Source organism: Poromitra crassiceps, assembly GCF_964638095.1.
Source record: "Poromitra crassiceps genome assembly, chromosome: 7".
Taxonomy (NCBI): Eukaryota; Metazoa; Chordata; class Actinopteri; order Beryciformes; family Melamphaidae; genus Poromitra; species Poromitra crassiceps.
Window position 1 is genome coordinate 32394911 of NC_139628.1, and position 24394 is coordinate 32419304.

The 24394-nt window shown below is 42.0% G+C and overlaps 2 protein-coding genes across 2 annotated transcripts; both read left to right on the forward strand.

Annotated features, from left to right (window-relative positions):
* The first annotated feature begins 305 nt into the window (after positions 1-305).
* On the forward strand, positions 306-12292 carry LOC310779317 (E3 ubiquitin-protein ligase TRIM21-like). Its single transcript, XM_083639853.1, has 10 exons — positions 306-351; positions 2481-2711; positions 2871-3207; positions 3532-3627; positions 4070-4303; positions 5425-5572; positions 8094-8120; positions 8253-8317; positions 9905-10027; positions 10980-12292. Exons 2-10 carry the CDS (start codon positions 2485-2487, stop codon positions 11391-11393), a joined length of 1671 nt encoding a protein of 556 aa, XP_083495979.1. The 5' UTR covers positions 306-351; positions 2481-2484; the 3' UTR covers positions 11394-12292.
* Positions 12293-15397: 3105 nt separating this feature from the next.
* Positions 15398-20559, forward strand: LOC310779545 (cerebellin-1; the record flags this gene model as incomplete). The annotated part of the gene is made up of 3 exons (XM_083640069.1): positions 15398-15703; positions 18761-18880; positions 20362-20559. 3 exons carry the CDS (start codon positions 15398-15400, stop codon positions 20557-20559), a joined length of 624 nt encoding a protein of 207 aa, XP_083496195.1.
* Between the last annotated feature and the right edge of the window lie 3835 nt (positions 20560-24394).

Here is a 24394-nt window from a genome sequence, read left to right on the forward strand (position 1 = left end):
TACATTTCTAGGTGATATCTGCTGGAAACCCCATAATACAATATGCACACGCGAAGCTGGTCAGGAGCATTGCAGTACTAGGAAAAACAAGGCACATTCTGGATGGAAAAGCTGAGACTCTCTGTGACTACACGTCAGTCCTCTTGCTACACTCTCTGATCATGTGAGGGTGGTGGCATCTGGACCAGAAATACCTGCTATGCTGAACTGTCTGAGACATGACAGTGTGGGAGGAGCTAAATGCTGATCAGGTATGTAGCCAATATTCTTCAGGAAGTGTCTGTCTTGTACATATTTATACAACGGCCAGCTACACATCTACTGTGGCGTCTCAGTCTGTCGACCTTGCAGGTAAGATTGATAACAGATGGGCCTAACCACTTAGTACTAAATAGCTACATTGTGATATATCAGTAATTTCTGTTATGCAAACTGATGAATGCCTTAAACCAAAACTACTAATACTGACAAATGCCTGGTTGTCAAGAATGTTAAGTAAGGAGAAGGCACTGAGATAACAAAGCGGTCGAAACAGGTGACATGGAATTTACAAATGTGACAAGAATAAAGGGCTAGCATAATATTTTGTCAGTGTTTCAGATATTGGCAAATATCTGACCGTTACAGTATAAACTTTTTAAAGAGGGGAAAATGTACATTTAACCGAGCTACATGATAATGTTTCAAAGTGTTTGAGGTAAATGCATCAAAAATGAAAGACCTTAAGGTGCAGTCATATTTTCACTTTTTTTGTCTCATGGTAGAGCAAGACAGGAATGAAGTGTGCCAAACCTACATTATTGGCCTTAGCCAATTCATAATAAGTTTTTAAATGTTCCTAATGTATTTCCAAAATGACCTCTCTGTGTCTTCTCTTCTCTGCAACACCTGTGCGACAACATTCCTTACTATATGTACAGCAAGCTAGAGGTTTTCAATCACCAAGGTTCAAGAATGCAGATTTTCATTCCAACCAAACTGGAGCAACAGATTTGACGAAGTCCCCCTCTTTTCTGGCTGACATGTGTTGGTTTTCCTACAACACATTCAAACTGCTTGAATTAAACTAACCTCAGTGCCATGCCTCTTATAATAAGAGATAAAGTCATAACTTTTTTTTAATAGGCCTACTGTTTCTGCCTCCTCCAAGCCTGCTAACAATGGCTTCATTATTGTTTTTGCTCCAAGTGAAATGTTTTATGGTCACTCACGATTCAGTGGGTCACGGATTGGCTTGGTTCCAGCCTTAAAACTCGTTATATAACCAAAGGATCTTTTTTAAATGTCTACGGAAAAAACTGAATGGGAAACTCCCTTCTGGGGCCAAGAGATGTCACGTGACTGTTCACCTCTATTGTATCACGGTTTGTTTACTTTATCACTTTATGGCTGCAATCAGGGGAACTCTGAAATTTGGAACACAGTACATTCTCTCTTGGAAATGTATGTTTTGTCTGATAACATGGCAGGGCCAGCGCCAGGATAAAATGACTTAGGGGGCGGTTATAACTGGGGAGGGGGCTGATATTCTTTTTTTTTTATATGATATTTTTATATCGTAAAACATAGGTTATATATACCCGCTATGCCTATTTCTGGACTTTTTAATCATAATAACCTCTGAAAAGCGCAATAACAACACAAAAAAGACTACTATTCAAAATCAAATAAAACATTTATTACACAGCAGCAGATTAAGGCATTAATTGAGCTGAGCTTTGCATAACGTGAAATGCGGGACCTGTCTGGAGCACTCTGAACATATATGTCTATATGAAAAGTCATAGAATAAATAATTGCTGCAAAAATCGACAAAAAACTAAACAAAATAATAGCCAGTCAGTGCCAGGTTCATTAAATTAAAGAAATAAAGTGATCAGATGCGTTGTCTCCATCTTTCTGCTCATGGCATGCTGTGTGCTTGGGTGCAGCTGATTTCTCTCTCTCTCTGTGTGTGTGTGTGTGTGTGTGTGTGTGTGTGTGTGTGTGTGTGTGTGTGTGTGTGTGTGTGTGTGTTAATAACGTCATGATCACTACAACATGCAGTGAGGTTCAAATTTAATAAATAGCTACATCTCTGACACCTTGTGACAACCAAAGCACAGCAAATAGCGCTTCCCTGCCAATTCTGAAACAACAGAGCTATGTATATAGGGATTAGCCTACATCAACTTAAACTGATCAAATTTGATGAAGACTGCAGAAACAGCAGCCGAAACATGTCAGGTATCTTATCTTGATTTAGGCTGTCAAGTTGATATGAATATGATGTTCCCACATTTAGTGTCACTTTGAGTATAGGCCCTACAGTATACAGTACACAGAATCGGTAACAAAATAACAATAGGTTTTATTCAATCAGTGAGCACCTAACCAATCAGTGCACAACTAATAAATGAATAATCACTAAACATCATAATTGCTATGAATTCCTAGCACAAAACAATGTTATGTTATGTTATGCTATGTTATATGCTCAGAAAAATGGCCTCTGTGCTGTCTGAGGAGCAGTTCCAGTGCTGCATCTGTCTGGACACCTTCACCGACCCCGTCTCCATCCCATGTGGACACAACTTCTGCCTGGTCTGCATCAAGAACTTCTGGGATAAGAAGAATGTGGCTGAGTGTCCGCTGTGCAAAGAGACGTTCAGGATCCGCCCAGAGCTCAGGATCAACCGAGTCCTCAGAGAAATCACTGGGGAATTTAAAAAGTATGTTTCATGTTATTATTATTTCTACAATTTTGTTTTTGTATTTTTAATCAGATTATTTCCTTTTTAACCCTACTAATGAACGAAAGGAATGAACGATGATTTGATCTTCTTATTTTTTCCCCGCTTGAATTAATCTGAAATAATCTTCATCAAAAGGTCTCTGAAGGACAAGCCCCAAAAGCACACCGAGGCCATTGAAGTTCCCTGTGACATCTGCATTGGGAACAAGCTGACAGCAGTCAAGTCGTGTCTGGTTTGCCAGGCGTCTTACTGTGAAAACCACCTGATACCTCATCAGAGGGAGGCGGCCCTAAAGGGACACAGGGTGACGGATCCGGCCACCTTCAGCGCCCGAAACCTCTGCAGAAAACACAACAAGCCCCTGGTGATGTTCTGCAAGAAGGACCAGAGTCCATTGTGTGTGAAATGCACAGAGACGGATCACAAGGACCACAAGGCTGTCCCTATGGACAAGGAGAGCAAGAGGATCAAGGTGAGAGGAAGTACGGTTTACAGCAGGCTACTTGATTTAATATGATCTCATCCTGCCCGCTAAACTGAGTTCTCTTCATCTATTTGATCATATTTCGGTAGCTATACTGTTAAGTATAATTCTGCTTGCTTGTCTGCCAGATAGGATCATAGGAACAAGTCAAGTGATGATAGTGTGTCCTCTTGATAGTGATAATGCGATGCTTGCTGATGTATGGGATTTTCATTTAGAAATAAAGTTCACCATCCAATCAGTTAATATAATTTCCCAGATTAAGCCAACCGAGCTGAATGCAAGTGCAACTCTTGTGTTTGAGCTCCACAGACCCAGCTGAAGAAGACAGAGACAGAGTTTCAACAGATGATCCAGGCCAGGCTGGGAAAGATGAAAGGGATCAAATACACAGTGGAGCTCAGCAAAGTATGTGTTGCATTATATTCATCATTTTAAACAGCAACATTGATGTGCCCAGAAATAGTTGTGAACTGAAGACTAAAGATACGACAACACAAAAGTTGATGTTAGGGCTCCTACTTATGATTTGACTAATCATTAATCATTCATAATTGATCATTGTGACAGGGGCTCTGGATTCAAGGCCATGTATTTAAAAAGTAGGGTGCTGCATTGGCCATCTGCTATTGGCTGGTCTCTGTGCCCTGTGATGTCACCCTCTACTTTTCACCTTTCGGTGTCAGGCTTTGCAGAAGATTTGGGTTTGGGGTTTAGTTGGTCTATTTTGCAAATGAAAAGAAGTGTGATAAGTGTCATATTTAACTTTCTCAGGTGAGAGCTATACCACTTTTTTCCACATTCCAATATTTTGTTATTAATTATGCAATGATTCATTTCATTTTGTCAGAAAAGCACTGAGAGAGAGATACAGGCCAGCGTTCAGGTCTGCAGCATGTTGGTAAGCGCTATTGAGAGAAGCCAGTCTGTTCTCATTGAGGAGATCGAAGAGAAGCAGAAAGCAGCTGAGAGGAGAGCTGAGGAGCTCCTCAACCAACTGGGCCAGGAAATCAGTGAACTCCAGAGGAGAAGCGATGAGCTGAAGCACCTGGAGCACACCGAGAACCATCTCCACCTCCTCCAGGTTAGACACCCTGCAAAGTCTAAGCCAATGTCAATTTATTGTGTCAACAGTTAATCAGTCTTTCTCAAGACAGGTTTCCCAGTGTTGAGAAAAGGCAGATTTGAGCAGGAGCAGACTGACGATTTAGATGTTATCAACCAACAAAGCAAGGAAGCAGGACCAGGACCTGGCAAGCCAGTCCCGTGACTTGCGGCATTCAAATGGTCACATGAAACAAGCGAAAACAACAATTAGCAATTGATTTTTGGATACATTATTTACCAATACACAAGATGTAATGTTCCAGTAGTCAGAGAAGCCCAGTTCAGATGTCAAAAGAATGATACTGATACATGGTACTACTGACCAACAAACAGTGACTCTAGAGCAGTGGTTCTCAAAGTAGTCCTTGAGGGGGTCCCAGTCGGTCCCCAGCAAAAAGGGGGGTCATTATTTTCACTATAATTCCATCCATAAGTAACACAATGACAGAATGTAGGACTGTTTTGCTCACGGGTTTCATACACTTTCTGTAATAAAGCATCTAAAAGCAAAAATCTTAGCAAACGGGGGTCTGTGGTCTAATTTTTGTCAGTTTAGGGGTCCTTGATGTGAAAAGGTTTGAGACCCGTGCTGCTCTAGAGGACATCATCTACATCATTGTTGTAGAAAATTGAAGTTCCATTGATTGGCATTTCATAATCAATAAGCTATCATTATAATTGCATACGCATAATTAATGGTATGACTTATTAGTGACATCTCTCACACATACAGATTCACCCCAGTGGCATTGAGGATTTCATACAAGAACATCTGACAGGCAGGATCATATTCTCTATAGCCAGAGATCCAAATGTTACAAGTTGAGTAAGTGAGTGCGGGTACATGCATGTCACTGGTGTTATCAAGTGGGCAAGTTTCAGCGTCCCAGAGCATTTGCATAGAGGAGCATGGTGAGCCACTTAAAGCTGGACTTGCAGGTGTGTTCTTACCATGTGTCCGAAGTGCACCATGGTGTGTGTGTGTGCCATGGACACATGGCAAACGTCTTGGTAAATTCATAAACATGATGTATTTTAAAATCCCCTTTTCAAGTCAAATGCATTCATGAGCAACGTGTGCCATCTTCTTCCCTGTAGAGCTTCCCTTCTCTCAATACGCCCCCGTCCACCAAGGACTGGTCTGAGGTCCATGTCTATGCAAACAGTTGTACCGGCACAGTGAGAAGAGCTGTCTCCAAGCTGGTGGACGTCTGCCAAGAACTTGAGAAGAAACTGTCTGTAGAAGGTCAGTATCTTCTGTTGTGTGTGATGTGTAGTGATTTATGTAGTAATTTCAGTAGTAATGAGTAGAGAATTGGGACGATTCACTACTGATCACTAGTGGTGATGACTACATGATGACTATTTAAATCACTGCATGATTACTACTTAATTAGTTCTGTCTCACTATTTGGCTTTTGGGAAATGACTATATAAACACTACTCATCCCTTCACATGTATTATTTAATTACTACACATTTACTATTGTATGCCTTCACAATCCCTATGGAATTACTACATCCTTCTGTATGTGTAGTCTTTGATCACTACTGATCACTATTGAATTGAATCACTATTGAAAACTGACACATTTGCTACTAGTTACCTATTCAGTATCATATTATCGTGCATATAAATTATTCTTATCAAACAAGAATGAGCTTACAGTACACAAGCTTGATTTCAAATCCACATTGAATATTGTCCTATTTATTTAAAAAAATTAACATTGCCTTGATGATCTTCAGAACTATTCAGATCTTTTTTGCTGCAGTCACACTTCTCCATCACGTAACCTATGAGACATGCACAGAACAGCCACCTGTAAGTCGTGTGTGGGAATAAACAGACCAACCTCATGAGTCAATATTTCAACAATATTCCTATACCAGCAACCGCCTCCGGTTTCCTGGTAGTGGTGGTGCACTTGAGCTCCTTACAGTAAGCCAGACGCCTCTGGCTGGCATGACTTTCACTCTGCAAATAAGTTCAGAGAAGCTGACCTCCACTCACACACATTTAGTGTCAACCACAACCACCCTACACACACACCCTCTTATCTGATTGTGTATAAAGTATCTTTGATCAAGTGAACTCAGGCTAACAGGCTTAGATTAGCTTTAGCTACTGTAGCTAACACACCATGCCAGACTTGATTGTGGTTTAGGAAAATGCCTTCTATGATTACGTTGTCAATGTCACAGATTCGCTGTATTGGGTGTTTCAAGCCTCTTTCTTGCTGAAACTGCTCTGCTTGACATCTCTATTTAGTTTACTGAACATTGAAAAAGAAACATTTAGCTTTGCAGTTGTCATGAACTCTGTCTAGTTTGGTGTTGTAATTTCCTTGTGTGCTGCTTCCCTCCACAGCTGCCCTCAATCTCGGCCCGCGGGCCAACTCCGTTTTTCTGTTTTAAAGTTTAAAACGGAAAATGAAAACGAAAAAACGAAAACTGAAAAAAAACTGAAAAAAAAACTGAAAAACAAAAAAATTAGGAAAAGAAACTGAAAAACAAAAACAAAAAAACTGATTCCCCCCATTTTGTTTTTTCAATTTAGAACCATTGAAAATGGGTTATACTTGAGTACCCTGACCTGGTCTATTTATTTTTAAACATTTTGAATACTGAATGAATGTTTAATACTAATGTTATGTTAAATTATATTTTGAAAACATACAGAAATACCCATTGTAATAGGTGAGCACATCAATAAACTTATGTGTCATATTTATTTAGGTAGAAATTAAAATTTTAAAAGGGTTTTCTGGTCCAATCTTTTTGCCGCGAAAACTGCCACGCTTAATATTGTTTGGCCCGCGACTCCTTATATTTTTCTGTATGCGGCCCACAACCAAAAAAGTTTGGCCACCCCTGCTCGATCTAAACACTACTTAAAATATGTGTAGTGTTACTGTAGTGCTGTGACTACATATTCACTATACTGTACAAGCAAGTAGTAGAACCACTACGTGATTACTATTTAAAATATTGTAGTGTTGCTGTAGTGTTGTGACTACATATTCACAAATATGAGCAAGTAGTAAAACCTCTACATGATTACTATTTAAATGCCTGTGTAGTGAAGCAGTAGTGTTTTAATTATTTACTGTCAATGGTTTTAACAGCTTTTTCCACTACTAACACCAAGTAGCAAAATTCACTGCTTGATTACTACTGGAAATACTACTGTTTTGCAGAACTCTACTGGACTATTGTGAGTAGTGTATCAACTACACATTCACTGCACCATTCCTGTATGTCACTACATAGCCACTACTGCACAAATAGGTTTTGTGTAGTAGCACTTTTTCACGAGGGGCCTTACCTAGAGTATATAGACACCACTGATGCCACCGGCACCATAGGGATGTGACATGTTTTTGTTGTTCTTTAGATGATACAATAGTGTCAAGGAAGTGTGTCTGTTTCCATGTAGACTTTTCCCCCTTTTTTCCCCTCTTTCACTTATCTGGGTTTATGGGAGGGTAGGGATTTTGGATTTCTCTGGTGTTTTGTATGTTTTGTATATTTGTTTCAATACATCCGGGGGGGGGGGGGGGGGGGGGGGGTTGGACCCAATCCGCACTACCTGAAAAATACATTATTCACCATGATATATAAAACAAACCAGCAATGGTCATTCATTTTTACAAATGTTCCTGCACGACTGTAATAAGAATAGGAATTTCATTAGCTAGTTCCATAAAACAATCAAAGATGAACAAGTAAAAATTGACAAAAACATGTATTCTCCTCTTTTGCAGAAGTGAACAGGACTAATCAATATGCAGGTATGTATGTGTGTGTGTGGGCCTATCAACATGCCTCGATACTTTAATTCATTCAGCTCAATTGAATCGATCATGGTCCCTAATCATCATTACCTTCTCATTCACTCCTATACTGTCCCTCTGTCACTCCAGTGGACGTGACTCTGGATCCTGTGACCGCTGCAGCCTGGCTGGTTCTGTCACGAGATGGAAAGCAGGTATGACGGTTCTTCAAGATGCTGTCGTGTTGTGTGGTGAAATGGAACACAACACCTTCACTGAAGGTCGATGGTCATCAAACCTCACTCCTTGATGCTTGGGTGCTATGGAACTTCATCATGGTGTGGTAAAGGTTTTGTAGATATTAATACTGTTCTTTCCTCGACAGTATGAAATTCACAAGTATACCTTTATTAAGTATTATTGTGAACATTTAACTTTAAAAAGTAACTAAAGCCCATACCCATGGTGAAGCCCGACACCTCATGGTGAAATGTATGGCGCTGAATTGACCATCTGTCTGATGTTTGGTGCCAGGTGATGTTACCACAGGTGGTGACATCACCTCAAAGCAATCAGCCAATAACAGATGGTCAGTTCAGTACCCTACTTTTAATTTTTCCTTCTAATAATACTAAACTGACCCGCGCATGCCATAAAAGTCAGGAAGTGAGTCACGGTCAGACTGTCATCTGTCGCTTCGTGAGATGATCTCTAATGCGCCGGATGTGCCCATCACAGCACGTTTGTCATTTGGAGAAGACAGCAGACCAGCAGCATTGTTCCAGTCTCTTGGTGTGAAAATGGAAGTGAACCTTACCATTCCACAATAGGCTCACGTTCTGTTTCTCAATGCTTTTGCATGGAGGAGACCGCTGCCTTACAACTTCATGTTGCCAGCTATGGCCTTCACTAAATCACTCCACCACCTGGCCATTTTTTTTATTTGTTACATTACATATCTAGTGTTTGTAATATTACAATTTTGTTATTTTTGTTGGATTGGTTTTGTCAATACGTCGCAAAAAGAAACTTGCCACAGGAAGTTGTATGCACCAGTTTAGCTGTTACCACGGCCAAGTATCTTTTTCTTGCCGGGTCATTGTATATATAAACATTTGCACCACTCTCCGTTGTACCTCCATGATGCCCTGATGCTATGAGATTTGACACAACTGCAAAGCCATAGAGAGTGCAAAGTGAACGTCACTTCCTGCTTCAGCACTGTACCAGAGATTTTCATCCGCCATTTATTTTCCCGTAGACATTTTGTAAAATGTTTCTAAAAAGCGTTTTACTGGTTCAAACCAAACGGTTCAGCTAACGCTATAATCGGGAGAGACCATAGAACATTTCACTTGGACCAAAACAACATCGAAAAAATATTTTCTTCAAACCCGCATTTTTTTTAACGTTTTGGTCCCAGTGAAATGTTATGTGATGTCTCCTGTTTTTAAATATATCTGTACCGTTTGGTTTGGACCAGTAAAACTCTTTTTATAAGCTTTTTACGAAATGTCTATGGGGAAATAAATGGCGGATGAAAATCTCTGGTACAGTGCTGAAGCAGGAAGTGACGTTCCACTTTGGCTCTCTATATGCCATTGCCACAAATGCAAAATGCGGCTGTTCTGAATCTGTACGTTTGCTCGGGCACATTCAAAGTCAGACCTCAAAAGTGCTACAAGATTGTAAGGATGGACGGACAGGTGATAACCATAACAAAGATGATTATAATAGTGATAATTAACAGCAACAGAATAGCTGTTGTTGACGATGATGATGATGATGATGATAATCCACAGGTGAAGCTCAGCACCCAGCAGAACCCCATCCCTCTTCCTGATGACCCCCGGAGGTTTGACTCCTGTGTCTCCGTTCTGGGGAAACAAGGTTTCACCACTGGAAGACGCTACTGGGTGGTACAGGTAGGCTACACATAAAACAAACTCATCAACTTTGTTTGTTATTGTGACCAGCAGTTTTTTAAGTTTGTTTCAATACAGCAGTTTATATGGACTGAACTTGGGGAAGGTGAGAACAATGCCATTTGAAGTTCGAACTAAGGTGTGAACCAAATAACTGCAAGAAGACCACCTCAGAATAAGGTAGCCGGTCCTCTTCCAAGCAAACTGCGGTGTGGTTTACTAGAGAGAACATAGTCCGAACCAATGACATGAAACGAACACAAAACCCAAAGTTGTATATAATGATGCTCAGCTATTTCTTCATGTGTTCTTCAATTAATGTTGTAATTAACACCAGGGAAGGTAAAGTTCAGCAAATAGTACAGACAAGTTCATCATGCTAGCTAAAGTTACACTGAATCAGACATTCCTGTCACCAAAATGTCTAACCTGGCAAGATGACAAGTTGCTCAATTGTCCTATAAATGAGCTACTTTGAGTCCATGTGTCTTTACAAGCCCTGATTTGCTTATAATTGGGAAGTGTGAACCTAAATGAACCAAACACAGAAATGCTACAAAGTCATGATAGCTAGGTTGCGTTTGTCTTTTCTTTGCTGTGTGGTGGAGACTGTTCGCTTGTTGATTCTGCCTGTGTATCTGTTCAATGTGAGCTAATATCTATGCAGGTTTGTGGGTGGGTCCTGCGGGGAGGGGAGTTACGTTCTGAGTGAATATGTTTGTGTATGTGTATGTATAGTTTTTTTGTTGATGTTTGTGGTTTTTATGTTTTTCTTCCTTGTCTTTATATAAAAAAATCAATAAATAAGTCAATAAATAATTGATATAAAAAAAAAAAAAACTTCCCCACTGTGGTTCGGACCAAAGAAAGCAAACTCTTTCTCTGCAGTTACCAAATTGGATGACATGTTTGCATATCTAACCCTGTATTCATTCTGTACATTTTGTTTCAGGTGGGGGATAAAACAGACTGGGACCTGGGCGTGGCCAGGGAGTCCATCAACAGGAAGGGGAGCATCATGGTACGGCCGGACAGCGGCTACTGGGCGATCTGCCGGCGGAGAGGCGGCAGCCTCAACGCCTGTGCCGGCCCCTCCATCCCCCTGCGCCTTTGGGACAAACCCCAGAAGGTGGGCGTGTTCCTGGACTACGAGGACGGGGTGGTCTCTTTCTATGACCAGGAAGCAAAGACTCACATTTATACTTACAGTGGGTGTGTCTTCACCGAGGCCCTCTACCCCTACTTAAACCCCTGTCTCCATGACAACGGGAAGAACACCGCCCCATTGGTTATCTGTGCTATTGAAGAAAGGGTGGTAGGAGAGTTGGCAGAGCTTGAACAGGACGTACAGCATGCACTCGTTTAAAGGGATAGTTCAGATTTTTTTATATGTGGGGTTTTATGAGGTACTTGCCGACAGTCAGTGTACTACATGCAGTAGAATGCAGCCGGCACAGTCCCCGTTTGGAAAAATGGAGACCGGCCACGTCATCACGCAAGTAGAGCCGTCTGCGGAGTGTGAAGGGGGCCATGAGGAGAAATGTAAAAACAACAGAGAAAATACAGAAAAAGCTTCCATACTGCTCACCTGGCGTAATCCAAGTCTCCACAAGCCCTGAGATGCCAAGTTGACTTGAAAAGATGTCATTAAACACCCTGCTTTTAGCTTAAATCTGAGCCAGGTGCTCGAGCTATGAGAAGAAATGAAGAGAAATAGAAGTGAGCTTCCAGCTGCATATGGTTATATTTCAGCTAAAAACGGGGTGTAAACTAGAAAAGCCGACGCACTCAGTAGAGTGCAGATCTCCGCCAGGCACCGCTACACCTAAAGCCCAATTTATGGTTTGTCGCTGTCTCCAATTGCACTGATCTGTTTCACCATTCCTCTCAATGCTGTGTACAGATTTGGTGACCTTGCCTGAGGTAGGCTACTGTTTGACAGTTTCACCTTTATGCTGAGCGGTACATTATTTGTTATAAATCACTAATGATGTCAGGTGGCCTTACAACTATACACAGCTCATTACTGTGGTGTCATATTAATTTATTCCAATTGCCTGTTAACTTATTTTCCTACCAAGATGGCCTTGTGGTGATATAATTTAGATGACTATGAATATAAATGAATGGGATGTAAGTAACTCTGCTTTTTAATGTGTCATGTTTTTGTTTCCGCCCAGAACCGATGCTAGCTTAGTGATGAGGCCTTTTGAATTGTACTATCAATTCTGTTAAGCGTGTCTACTGAGGGAGGAGGAGGGCTGGGACGGGGAACAGGTAGGGGGTCGAGGAGATGTGACAACACACTCGTGATCTGATTAAACGTCTGCTCGAACAGAGGGGTTCCCTGGAACAGAGAGAGAGGGGGTGGGGGAGAGAGGGTGGGAGAGAGAGAGAGGGGGTGGGGGAGAGAGAGGGTGGGAGAGAGAAAGGGTGGGAGAGAGAGGGAGAGAGAGAGGGAGGAAGAGAGAGAGAGAGGAACAGTGATAAAGCAGTAGACAAGGGGGAATCTGGCTCTTGGGATGCGTTAACTTTACTGAAGCAAGCAAATTATTGTATGTCGAGGTATAGCCAACAGTTAGAGAGAGAGAGAGAGAGAGAGAGGTAAGTGTTTCTCACCTTTCTCATAATTCTTGTATAATTTAGGACATTGTAATGTTGCAAGTGTGATTTATTGAATATTTCTGTACTCTATACTATACTGTTATGTATTTTTAAGCGAAAGGCACAAATTGTATAGGCACATTCGGGAAATTATGACACTCTCCAAAATGAGATTTCTTAATAAAAAAAAAAAGTCTAGTGATTTCTCTTAGTTTTATTGTCAGCCACATCACAAAATAGAGCTTTTAGTATTTAATAAAAGATCCTCAAGTGATGAAAAGTCAGTTAGTTGCTCATTGCTTTTGGCAGTTGTTTATTGATATTGCTGAATGCCTCTCATATAGGCTAAGGCTGGGGAACTTTGTGATACGGGTACAGGTGTCTTCATAGTGCTTGTGCGGGCGAGCGTGCATGTGTGTGTGTGCATGTACGAGTGTGTGTGCGAGTGTGTGCGCGTGTGTGTGTGTGTGTGTGTGTGTGTGTGTGTGTGTGTGTGTGCACGTGCGCGTGTGTGTGTGTGCATGTACGAGTGTGTGTGCGAGTGTGTGCGCGTGCGTGTGTGTGTGTGTGTGTGTGTGTTTGTGCACGTGCGTGTGTGTGTGTGTGCGTGCGTGCGTGTGTGTTCGTGCGTGCGTGCATGCACGCGCGCGTGTGTGTGTGTGTGTGTGTGTGTGTGTGTGTGTGTGTGTGTGTGCGCGCGCGCGCGTGTGTGTGTGTGTGTGAAGGAATGCAAGCACAGTCACATAGATTAAACCGGAAAGCTTGGGTTGGGGGTGGAGATTGGGAGTGTTTACCCACAGATGGCTTCTCGGCAGTGGGATTGCAATAGTCCTCTGTCCCCCCTCCTGAGTCCAGCTGGCACTGCTCACTCCGGCCTCCGCCCGGCCAAAGCGTTACCTCATCTTCGTCTTCTTCACCACCACCACCACCATCATCATCATCATCATTATTTTCCTCTTCATAGTTCGTTTTCTGTTTTCAGGGCTTTATAAAGGGTTAGGAGGAGGGAAGGGCGATGTGTTTTGTCGTGTAGAGGAACACGTCTGTATCCGTCTGTAATGTATGTCTTTACCAAACACTTTCCTATCATACTATATGTGATCTTTGTCGGGATAGGCTACACAAATATGTCTTGCATCAATTGTCACATCTATTGTCGCTGTGGCTTTGAGCATTGCAGTCTTTACTAATGGTTACCTGTAATGATGATATAGTATTTGTTCAAAGAGAGCGAGAGAAAGGAAAAGAGAAGTGTCGAAATTAGACCAGTTTATAGATTACCTCTGCCACAAGACATGGCATTTCTTGATTTAGCCAATTTACACTCCTATTACTATTAATATAACGTATATTACTTACCCTATTATTATCACCAAGGGTCCAACCAGGGTTATTCCCAGGGTGATTTTGGGTATGAAAAGGTTAACCCGGGTTCACATCAACGATTGATGTGAATGGCACTGAATGGTCATGACCAGGGATTAACCTGTGTTAACTGACTCGGTGTGAATTGACAAAAGAAACATTGAACATGGGTCAAGTAACCCCCGGTCCAACCCTGGTTGGCATGAAAGTGGTTTTAGATTGCACACGCATACAGTAACCTTCTGTTTAATTGCACACATTTAAATTTCACATATAGAACTATTAACTTGACAACATAAACATTCTGAATTGCCTACTTCCTGCTAATACAATAGCTGACAGGAAATACCGTAAGCTACGTTTCAAACTGTTCTCTACACAATTCCGTGAAAACCCTCTATCTAGTGCAGACCTGGGCATTATACGGCCCGGGGGCCAGAACCAGGCCCTCATGATGGTTCTGCCTGGCCCGGGAGGTCTAAGACAAACAACACCATTTTACTTATGATGCTAGAAAAATCAAATGAGATGACCGAAATTGGCTGTTTGGAGTGATTTTCAACCTAATAAATGCTGGAGAATGAGTGCACTTTATGTTTTCTATCATTTAATCTAGTGATAAAATTAGAAGGTTATGCATGACAATATTTTTTGGGCCGCCGGCAACAATCTGGGTTTCTCATGTGGGCCCTCAGGAAAGATAATTGCCCACCTAGGTCCGAGTGCAATTGTAGGTTGGTGGCAGCAGTCAGCTACAGAGCAGGTGCTGCTGCAGATTCTGTACTTTATATTTAAAATCATATATTTGTATGATTAAAAGTAGCCTACTTTGATTCAGTGCTTCACTGCTGTTTTTTTCCCCTCTATGTTCCAGTCAAACAGGTGAGGAACCTGGACACCCGCCACTGAAACCTGTTTGGATCTCCGCATGAGAGCCAAACTGGCTGCCGGCCTGATTCTCGCTGCAGTCTGAACAATTACGTCTTCCATCTTGGTGCTGCCAACTGATAATCCCCTCCAAGGAGACTCCTTCTCCGCCCACGCTGGCAGAGCTGCCAGCTACCGGAGGATTACCTCCATCGTTTCAGGAGAGAGAGACGTCACAAAGCCCTCCGCTCATTCTTTCCTCCTAGGTGAAAACACGCTGTTGCTAAAGTTAAGTGGGCTCCACCAAGGGCATTACCGTGCGCTCCACCCAGGGCATTACCGTGCGCTCCACCCAGGGCATTACCGTGCGCTCCACCCAGGGCATTACCGTGCGCTCCACCCAGGGCATTACCGTAAGGAAGACATTATCACCCAAGATTTGTGAGATTGAGGAGTTACCTCAGACCTACGTAACTGTGTTGGCGTGAAAACACCATCATAAGCAGGTGAAACCCCTCCTCATTTGGAGCTATCATGCCCTGTCCATCTTCCTCCCCTTCGCCCCACCAAGCTCCCAGGCCCACCCTGCTTCTCGGACTGGTGCTTCTCCTCCAATGGGGGCCTTGGGAGGTCAGCTGTCAGAATGACACGGAGCCAATCGTGTTGGAGGGAAAGTGCCTGGTGGTGTGTGACTCCACCCCCTCCTTAGAGCCGTCAGGTAACGCTCTGGGCATGTCGGTGAGGTCGGGGACCGGGCGCGTGGCCTTCTCAGCCATCCGTAACACCAACCATGAACCCTCTGAGATGAGCAACCGCACCATGACCATCTACTTTGACCAGGTAGGTTTCACTGGTGTGTGTGTGTGTGTGTGTGTGTGTGTGTGTGTGTGTGCGTGGGTGTGTGTGTGTGTGTGTGTGACCCCAAAAACTTGTTTCATAACCCTTAAAGACCCCATGAAACGGCATCTTTACTTCTTTGATTTCATGTATTTCCTGTTGCCCACATGGAAAGAATCTATATGAACATATATGCAACTATATGCAACCTATATGCAGCATATATGAGCATATAGGCCATATATATGCCGCATATAGGTTGCATATAGGCCAGATTTAGGTGCATATATGCGCATATAGGAGCATATAGGCCATATATATGCCGCATATAGGTTGCATATAGGCCAGATTTAGGTGCATATATGCGCATATAGGCCACATTTATGCTGCATATAGGTTGCATATAAGCCAGATTCAGGTGGATATAAGTGCATATACCGGGCATATAGGTCTCCTATAGCTTCTTTATATCCACATATAGGTACTATATGTGCACATACAGGGCATATATGTCTCCTATATAGCTTCTTTATATACACATAAAGGCCCTATATGTTCATAATACAGGTCATATAGGTCTCACTTCTTTATATCCACATATAGGCCATATATGTACACAATACAAGGTATATGCCTCCTATATAGGTCATTTACAAATCTGTTTGTATACACTGTGTCATAATCCATATATACCCAGCGAGCACAAAACGTTTTTTCAACGTTGATTTTTAGTTTAAATCTGGGTGATATTGGGTTTGAACGTCTAAGACCTAATTTCACCCTCTTTTCAACCGGCTAAAATGCGGTTACAACGTAAACGTGTAAAAAAACACAATTTGGTTCATCATATTGTTAAAACATTTGTTGTAGTTTGGAATAGAGACAATATTGATAGTGTGTGAATTGGCATTTTATTGTCTTTTATTGTGTAACTGAGAGTTGAAATCTGATCTACACGAAAACTACATTTCAACGCATTTTATGTCACATGAAATATCATAAATATGGGACTATAGGCTATGTGGTGCCAGCAAAAAGCTTCCAGGACACAACTATGGTTAATAGTTTAGCGCAATACTATAAAATAATGAATTCAGTTCCTGCAGCAACGAGCATGCGCAAGTACTTACTAGCTGTGACTGACTAGACCAAAGCAAGTCTGCACCGGTCTGCACCAAGTGCGGAACGAGGTGCTCTGGGCACACTATTGTTATTGTAACAGACTATACGAGGCTCTGTGTAGGCCTACCTCCTGAGTCTCTGGTGTTAAATGAAGTTAACCTCTAAGCCGTACAGCCTACAGACTATAGATGCACACACACACACAACATCATTTTAGTCTGTTACGATCGTACGCATCACATAAAATAACTTCCCGATCGCTGACAATTGTGGTCTACGTTGTGTGCGAGAGAGTATATAATGTGCCCGGCTCTCTGCTTATTATAAGAAAATGTATAGCTCAGCACTAGAGCGCACGGCTTGAACCTTGGAGAACAGGGTTCGAATCCCGTGTGCGCTGCTATTTTTTTTTATTTAAAATCCTACATATAGGTACATATATGTACATATAGGTTTCCCATATATGGTGCATACATAAAATTGGCCGATTTCCTATATTATATGTACATATAGGTACATATATGTACCTATACATATAGGTACATATATGTACATATAATATAGGAAAACGGCCAATTTTATGTATGCACCATATATGGGAAAACTATATGTGGCCCTATATTAAAACATATAGGGTACATATAGATTCTTTCCATGTGGGTGAAACAGGACGTTGAGGTGGAACATAATACGGGAGGGGGACCAATCAAAAGTCTAAACCAATGGAATATGAGGGAGGGAGAGAAAGATAGTTTTGTTAAGATTATTACTGCGTCATAACAAAATGACCATTGCCAGGGTTGTTGATCAAAACGAGTCATGACTTAAGATTTACAAGTGCTGAGTTCTGGATTTGTTTTAATTGTTTAACTTTAACCAAAGTTCTGCCAATTTTTTTCGAAGCCTAATGATAATTTCGAGGATTCCCGTTTCGTTCTCTCTGCCGACACCTATGGTGATGAGCGGCAATTGCAGGTGGGTTGCAGTATGTGGGTTGCATCCCGATCTTCCCTTGACCCCCTTTCCGTCAATAAATCATTTAAAGGAACACTCCGCCCATTTTCAACCAGCTTTGTATCATTAGAACATCAGTAGTATATCAGAAAACTGTAAACGGTTTTGAAGTCTGTCATTTAATTTGACAGTTATTGAGTGTTAAAGTGTGGACCAGTGACATCACTGGTCCACACTAACTCAAATTAATAACTCATTAACTCAAATCAACTCTCAATAACTGTCAAACTATTCATCATTCATCTAGTTTGACAGTTATTGAGAGTTGATTTGAGTTAATGAGTTATTAATTTGAGTTAGTGTGGACCAGTGTCACTGGTCCACACTTTAACACTCAATAACTGTCAAATTAAATGACAGACTTCAAAACCGTTTACAGTTTTCTGATATACTACTGATGTTCTAATGATACAAAGCTGGTTGAAAATGGGCGGAGTGTTCCTTTAAATATATTTGATTGCGGCGTGGTCTTTGTTAGTGAACTAGTGTGTTGCTGTGTGTGCATGTTTGTGACTCCGTAACTAGCTGCATAGCCTACTGTAACTTTTCAATGACAAGCAAGTATGTCTGTCTGTCTGTCTGTCTGTCTGTCTCTCCCTCTCTCTCTCTCTCTGCTCTGTCCTAACGCTACTTTATTTCCATCACCTGTGGTGCTTCAGTGAGGAAGTTCCCACTGTGGAATCTATATGGAATACTGCGACTCCTGCTGCTACTCAGTCAGCGCTGTTTCCTGTGCCTGGGTGGGGCAACGTTATCTCTCGCATCACTTCCCCAGGCTGACTGTCCACATAACAGACAGGTCCCGGGACAACATACTCGGTTGTCCCCCCCCCCCCCCCCCCCCCCGGTGGCGGCTCCGCTATTACTGCTGCTACCACTACTAATACTGCAGTGCTGTCTCTTTCTCTCCCTGTCTCATCCTAGATCCTTGTAAACGTGGGCAGTCATTTCGATCCAGCCAGGAGTGTCTTTGTGGCCCCCAGAAAAGGAGTCTACAGTTTCAGCTTCCACGTGGTCAAAGTTTACAACCGGCAGACAATACAAGTAAGAGCAACAGTCAGTGAGTCATGTAAGAATATGATTCCACTTGATTTGTGTCAAAGCAGATTTGCACTTTGCTTTCAGACAATGAGAAAATAATTAACAGCTATTGAAATAAACGATAAGTCTGACATGTATTCACCCATTGATACCTGATGCAGCATTTGCGTGTATATCCCCCATTTGTGTGTGTATCCCTTTAAGTCTTAAAGGGATACACACACAAATGCTGCATCAGGTATCAATGGGTTCAAACGAGGGTTGAAAGTAAATGAAATAAAGAAATACATATGGTGGCCAGGCCTATCTCACTACTATAACAATGCTGGCGGGTGCTCTGCTCTGCATGGCGCAGAGCAATTGCTGGCATGCAATATTAGTTGTAAATTATAGGTGGAAACATATTTACGCTTAAAAAAAACTGCATGAAGGTCTGCCAGTAAAAATGTGTTTTAAGCACACAGTGTTAATAAGTGTTGATTTTTCAGTGACAATTACTTGGAGTTGATAAGTGTTGATTTGAGAGGTGTTTGTCTACTGAGACCTAAATTAACACTGACAATTTTGCCGTTATTTACTGATTTGTAGTCTAAAACCCTCAGGCAGGCTGTTCCAAAGCCTGGATGGCAACATCCCAAACATTTTTTGGCCTTTTAACAAACCTTGGGACAGCCAAGATCTCCCTGGCTGAGACATCAGAATACACAGTGATCAAAGCTAAGAATAGCATGGGGTGAACATTCTCACCATATACCTATCATCTTTGTAGGATGGAAATCTTGTATCTCTTGTATTTTTTTTTTAACTCACATGAAACCTTTTCAAAAAACAAATTGAGAAATTGAGAAACCGAGAAATGCATGGAGGACATAATGTAACTTCTAATAAGTATACTCTTCCTGGACCCTGGGAAGAGTAGCTGTTACCTCGGTAACAACTAATGGGGATACAGATAAACAATAAACAATAAACTGCACTTAAGTAGCCTACACATTTGAGGTACTGGCACTTTACTTGAGTGTATTTCCATTTTGTGAGACTTTACTTTTCATCCACTACATGTCAGAGGGAAATATTATACGCCTATTTCCTCCACTACATGTATCTGCCGGCTGGAGTAGTAGTACTAGTTACTTCGCAGAATAAGGTTCAAAGTAAACATACAACAAGCTCCTAAAATATATGTTCAAGTTTAATCTTCCCAACATGTAGCAGTTAGACCGACAACTTTAAAATACTTCTTACAGGTTAATGCATCAATAATTTAACACTCTGAAAGAATGAGCACTTTTACTTTTGATACTTATAAGTACATTTTACCGCTATACTTAATAGATTGAGTAAGCTTTTGAATGCAGACATTTTAATTCTAATGAAGTATTTTTTTCCATTATACTTTTATTTAGTAATTGATTTGAGTACTCTATCCACCACTGCTCGCCACCCATTAACTTCTCCTATGCTCCTCCTCCCTCCTGTCCCAGGTGAGTTTGGTTCTCAATGGCTGGCCGGTGATCTCGGCCTTCGCCGGCGATCAGGACGTGACCCGGGAAGCTGCCACCAACGCCGGGCTGGTGGTGATGGAGAGAGGGGACAAGGCTTACCTCAAACTGGAGAGAGGGAACCTGATGGGAGGGTGGAAGTACTCCACCTTCTCTGGGTTTCTGGTGTTCCCCTTGTAGGGCAGGATGGGGCAGGAGAGAGGGAAGAGAACGAAGGAGGGAGGGCGACTTGATGGGAGAGGGGGAAGTCCTCAAACTTCTCTGGATTTCACCTCATAAAGAATTGTAGGGAGGGTGGGGAGGAATTAAAGGACAAGTTCACCCAAAAATGTAAATTCTGTCATTATCCACTCACCCCCATGGTGACGGGTTAAGTTTTCTAGTCCACAAGAGTGAACCGAATGGTAACCAACTTTCAAACATAAAAACAAACAAACAAACAAACAAACAAAAACAAAAAACATAGTGGCTCCATACTGCTCGTCTGGCGTAATCCAAGTCTCCAGAACCCCCGAAATGCCAAGTTGACTTGACTGTTTTGTGCACCAAAAAAACGTCCCGACACCAGTCCTTTCCATCGTCATGAGGGTGAGAAGATAATGACTGAATTTCCATTTTTGTGTGAACTTATCCTTTAAAGGAAGAATGAGATTGGTACAATGTACGTTTTGAGAGAGGATAAGGGATGGTGGAAGGGTGAGGATGACGCCTGATGGGTGCAAGGCAGAGTAGATGGTTAATTTGGGGTCGAAGGGGAGGGATGCAAGGATGGCATGTAAGCGTAGTGTAGGGATTAGTTAAACGACAAGTGTGTAGGATTTAGTGGCATCTTGTGATGAGGTTGCAGATTGCAACCAACAGGAGAAGCTACGGCGGCAAAAAGGCCCAGAGGCAGAGCAAGTGTTTGTGGTTTGTCCATTTTGTCCATGTAGAAACATGACGGTGCAACATGGTGGCTTCCGTGGAACAGGACCCCGCTCCCTATGTAGATAAAGGGCTCATCTAGGTAACAAAAGCACAATTCTTATTTTCAGGTGATTATAGGCCTACACTAATTAAAACATATACTTAGGAATATTATATTCCATTTCTACCAATAGATCCCCCTAAATCTTACACACTGGTCCTTTAATATCCATCTGGAGGGGGGGCGGGGCAGGCCCTAGTGTTCAGCAGGGACATGACCAGTAAGCCAGAAAGTTCCGTATGTGTGTGCTTTATATGCTTCAGATGAATGGGTGAATGTCGATTACACTTTGCACCAGATAACCCTGAATGTAGTTTACATTTCCGTGGCACTTTTGTGGCACAATGTCTATGGTAATAATGTGTACTCTATGCTTGCTCACACCATGTGTCTCCCGGCCGTGCCGTGTCTGTGGATTTCCTTTGATGCATGAAATGCTGCGTCGCAAATATTTGCCTGCAGCAATAATGATTATTATGTCTATTCCCTGGCTCTTACAGAATAAAATTACATTGTTTCGTCCCTAAAATATGTGTTCATCCTCTATTTGGAAACTGAGCCACTGGCACTATCTATCTATCTATCTATCTATCTATCTATCTATCTATCTATCTATCTATCTATCTATCTATCTATCTATCTATCTATATATCTATCCATCTATCTAGTATTACAGTGCACTCCTCTTATAGTGGTCACCTTGGGACGGGTCAAATGAATCACTATAAGCGGATCATTATAAAATATATATATATTTTTCATGCAGATTACCATCTAATTGACATTTGTATATGTATTGCATGAACACAGTACATATAAAGTAAACAAATGTTATTGACTTTAAAAATCCATACAGTAAGTTAGGATTCCAGATGTTTCAAACACAGCGGTCTCGCGCAGACTGTCAGACAGAGACGCTGCCATCTCTCCACAGACAGAGATGCCGCAATCTCTCCATATATACAGACAGACATACACCGAGTATCACTGCTGTATCTCGTTGGCTCATTCTTTTGGCAGTTTTTAAGTAGAAAATAATCAAATTACTATAGTTTTAAACATTTCTTCCATTGTTCTCAGATGGGACAAGGCCCAAAATGATCACTGTAAGCCGAGTATTGATCATTATAAGCACATTATTTATCATTCGGCCAAGCTTTTTGATCACTATAACCGTGATCACTATAACCGTGATCACTATGAGCAGATTCCACTGTATTCTAAAATTGTGGTATTTTGGGCGGAATGGGATGGGACAGGAGTGAAAAGCCACTCCCGTGTCACCCTCTACTATGGGCCTAGGCGTTGCTCATCCTTTTTGTGATCGTTTTTATTTATTTTTAAATTATACAACACAACACAAAAGAAGGAAAACACAAAAACCACACACACAGCAACAAAATCATAATACATATATACACATACAAACATATCCCCCCCTCGCCACAGGACACCCCCCCCCCCACCCCCCACAAACCCACAGATCAGAAATGTCCGATACAAAACTATCATGTGACCTCAGTGCTCCCCACACACGGCATCAATAAATGCAGTCCATGCCGTAATGCATACGGGTCACCCACACCCACATCTCGATGCCAGGTCATCCATGTCCACCGCTGAAGATGCCCACTGCTCAAAAGGCAAAGTATGAGGCGCTTTCCATCTCTGAGCTAGGAGAACAAGGAACAACGACTCCCAGCACTACAGACATCTTCCTGGCAACTTGCTCATCCTGTCCTCAGATCATGCATCATCATGGCCTCCTCCAAACAACCTCTATCTACTTCACTCTAAATCACATCATCCTGCCATTGCAGACAGCTGGTTGTTCTGTAAATAGTGAGCCACCCTGCTGCGCTCTGAGAGCTGCTAGACTACCGGTATATCCTGGGTAAGGTACGAGAGTTTGACCCGACCAAACCACAACACGTACACCCCAGAGGCCATCATCACTGATACCTTCCTCACACGCCGCCGCCGTCATGTCTCCAGAGCATCACGTTTTGCAACTTTAATTAAAAGCAATATCCTGTGAGAGTTTGTCCTCGTTAGTATTCCTGGGTGACGCACAGCTCTGCAGTGGATCCGGTGGCAGATGGAGGGAGGGATCGGGTGCCAAGAGCCTGCCGAGATGGCACCGGACCGTCACTACCGATTAGTCTCAACGCTCCAGTGCACAGCACAGGCCCGTGTTCGCACTTTGCGTGGAGTACAAAATCATATGAACGAGTTTGGTTCTAAAAGATGATGATAACTGATGTGTAAAAAAAAACAAGGGCAAATTCGGCCAAGGACCATGTGCGTCAAGTAGCAAGCAGGTGACCTCATGCAACTCAAGTCCATTCGACGTCTTTCAACAGCCCAAGTTTGGCAGGTTTAAAGCCTGATGACATCACTGAAGACATCATCACTGATGACATCCTCACCGTTATCCATTCCTGACTGAATGACTGAATGAATGAATGACTCACCCCAAAGAAAAGCCTTCTCTTGACCACGTGCTGCATGGTCAAAATTGGTAGCCTAGCTTCTCTTGCAGGATATAGAAAAGAAAATGAACACACTATTTCTAATACAAATATGAAGTAAATTAAAATCATAATATGAGAAGTGACAAGTAAGGTTTCTGGTTTGGTTGGAATAAACAGTAGACCCTGGGTAGTTAGCATTGAGCAGTGATAGCCACCACCATGGCTGAACAGACAAAGAGAAGAAGAAACTCAAACTGCAGCAACAGAAAATACAAGCTCCGCCCACACTGTTTGATTGACAGGTGATCTCTTGGAAGTGCAATCCTTAAAAACAACATAATTATAAACATGATAAAATAGGGTGTTGCAGAAAAAGAGTTTAACACGTTCTCATCAAACACTTCCCTATAGGCTACTATGAATGACTTCTGATGTCGTTTAAATATGGGCTCACTGCTTACTTTGCATGTCGTCACTCCTGTCTTTTCTTTAATCTTATCTATTCAGATAAAGCAGATACATGTATGCATTATAAAAAACACTTAAACGTACCAAATGTGCTTGGAATGTGACT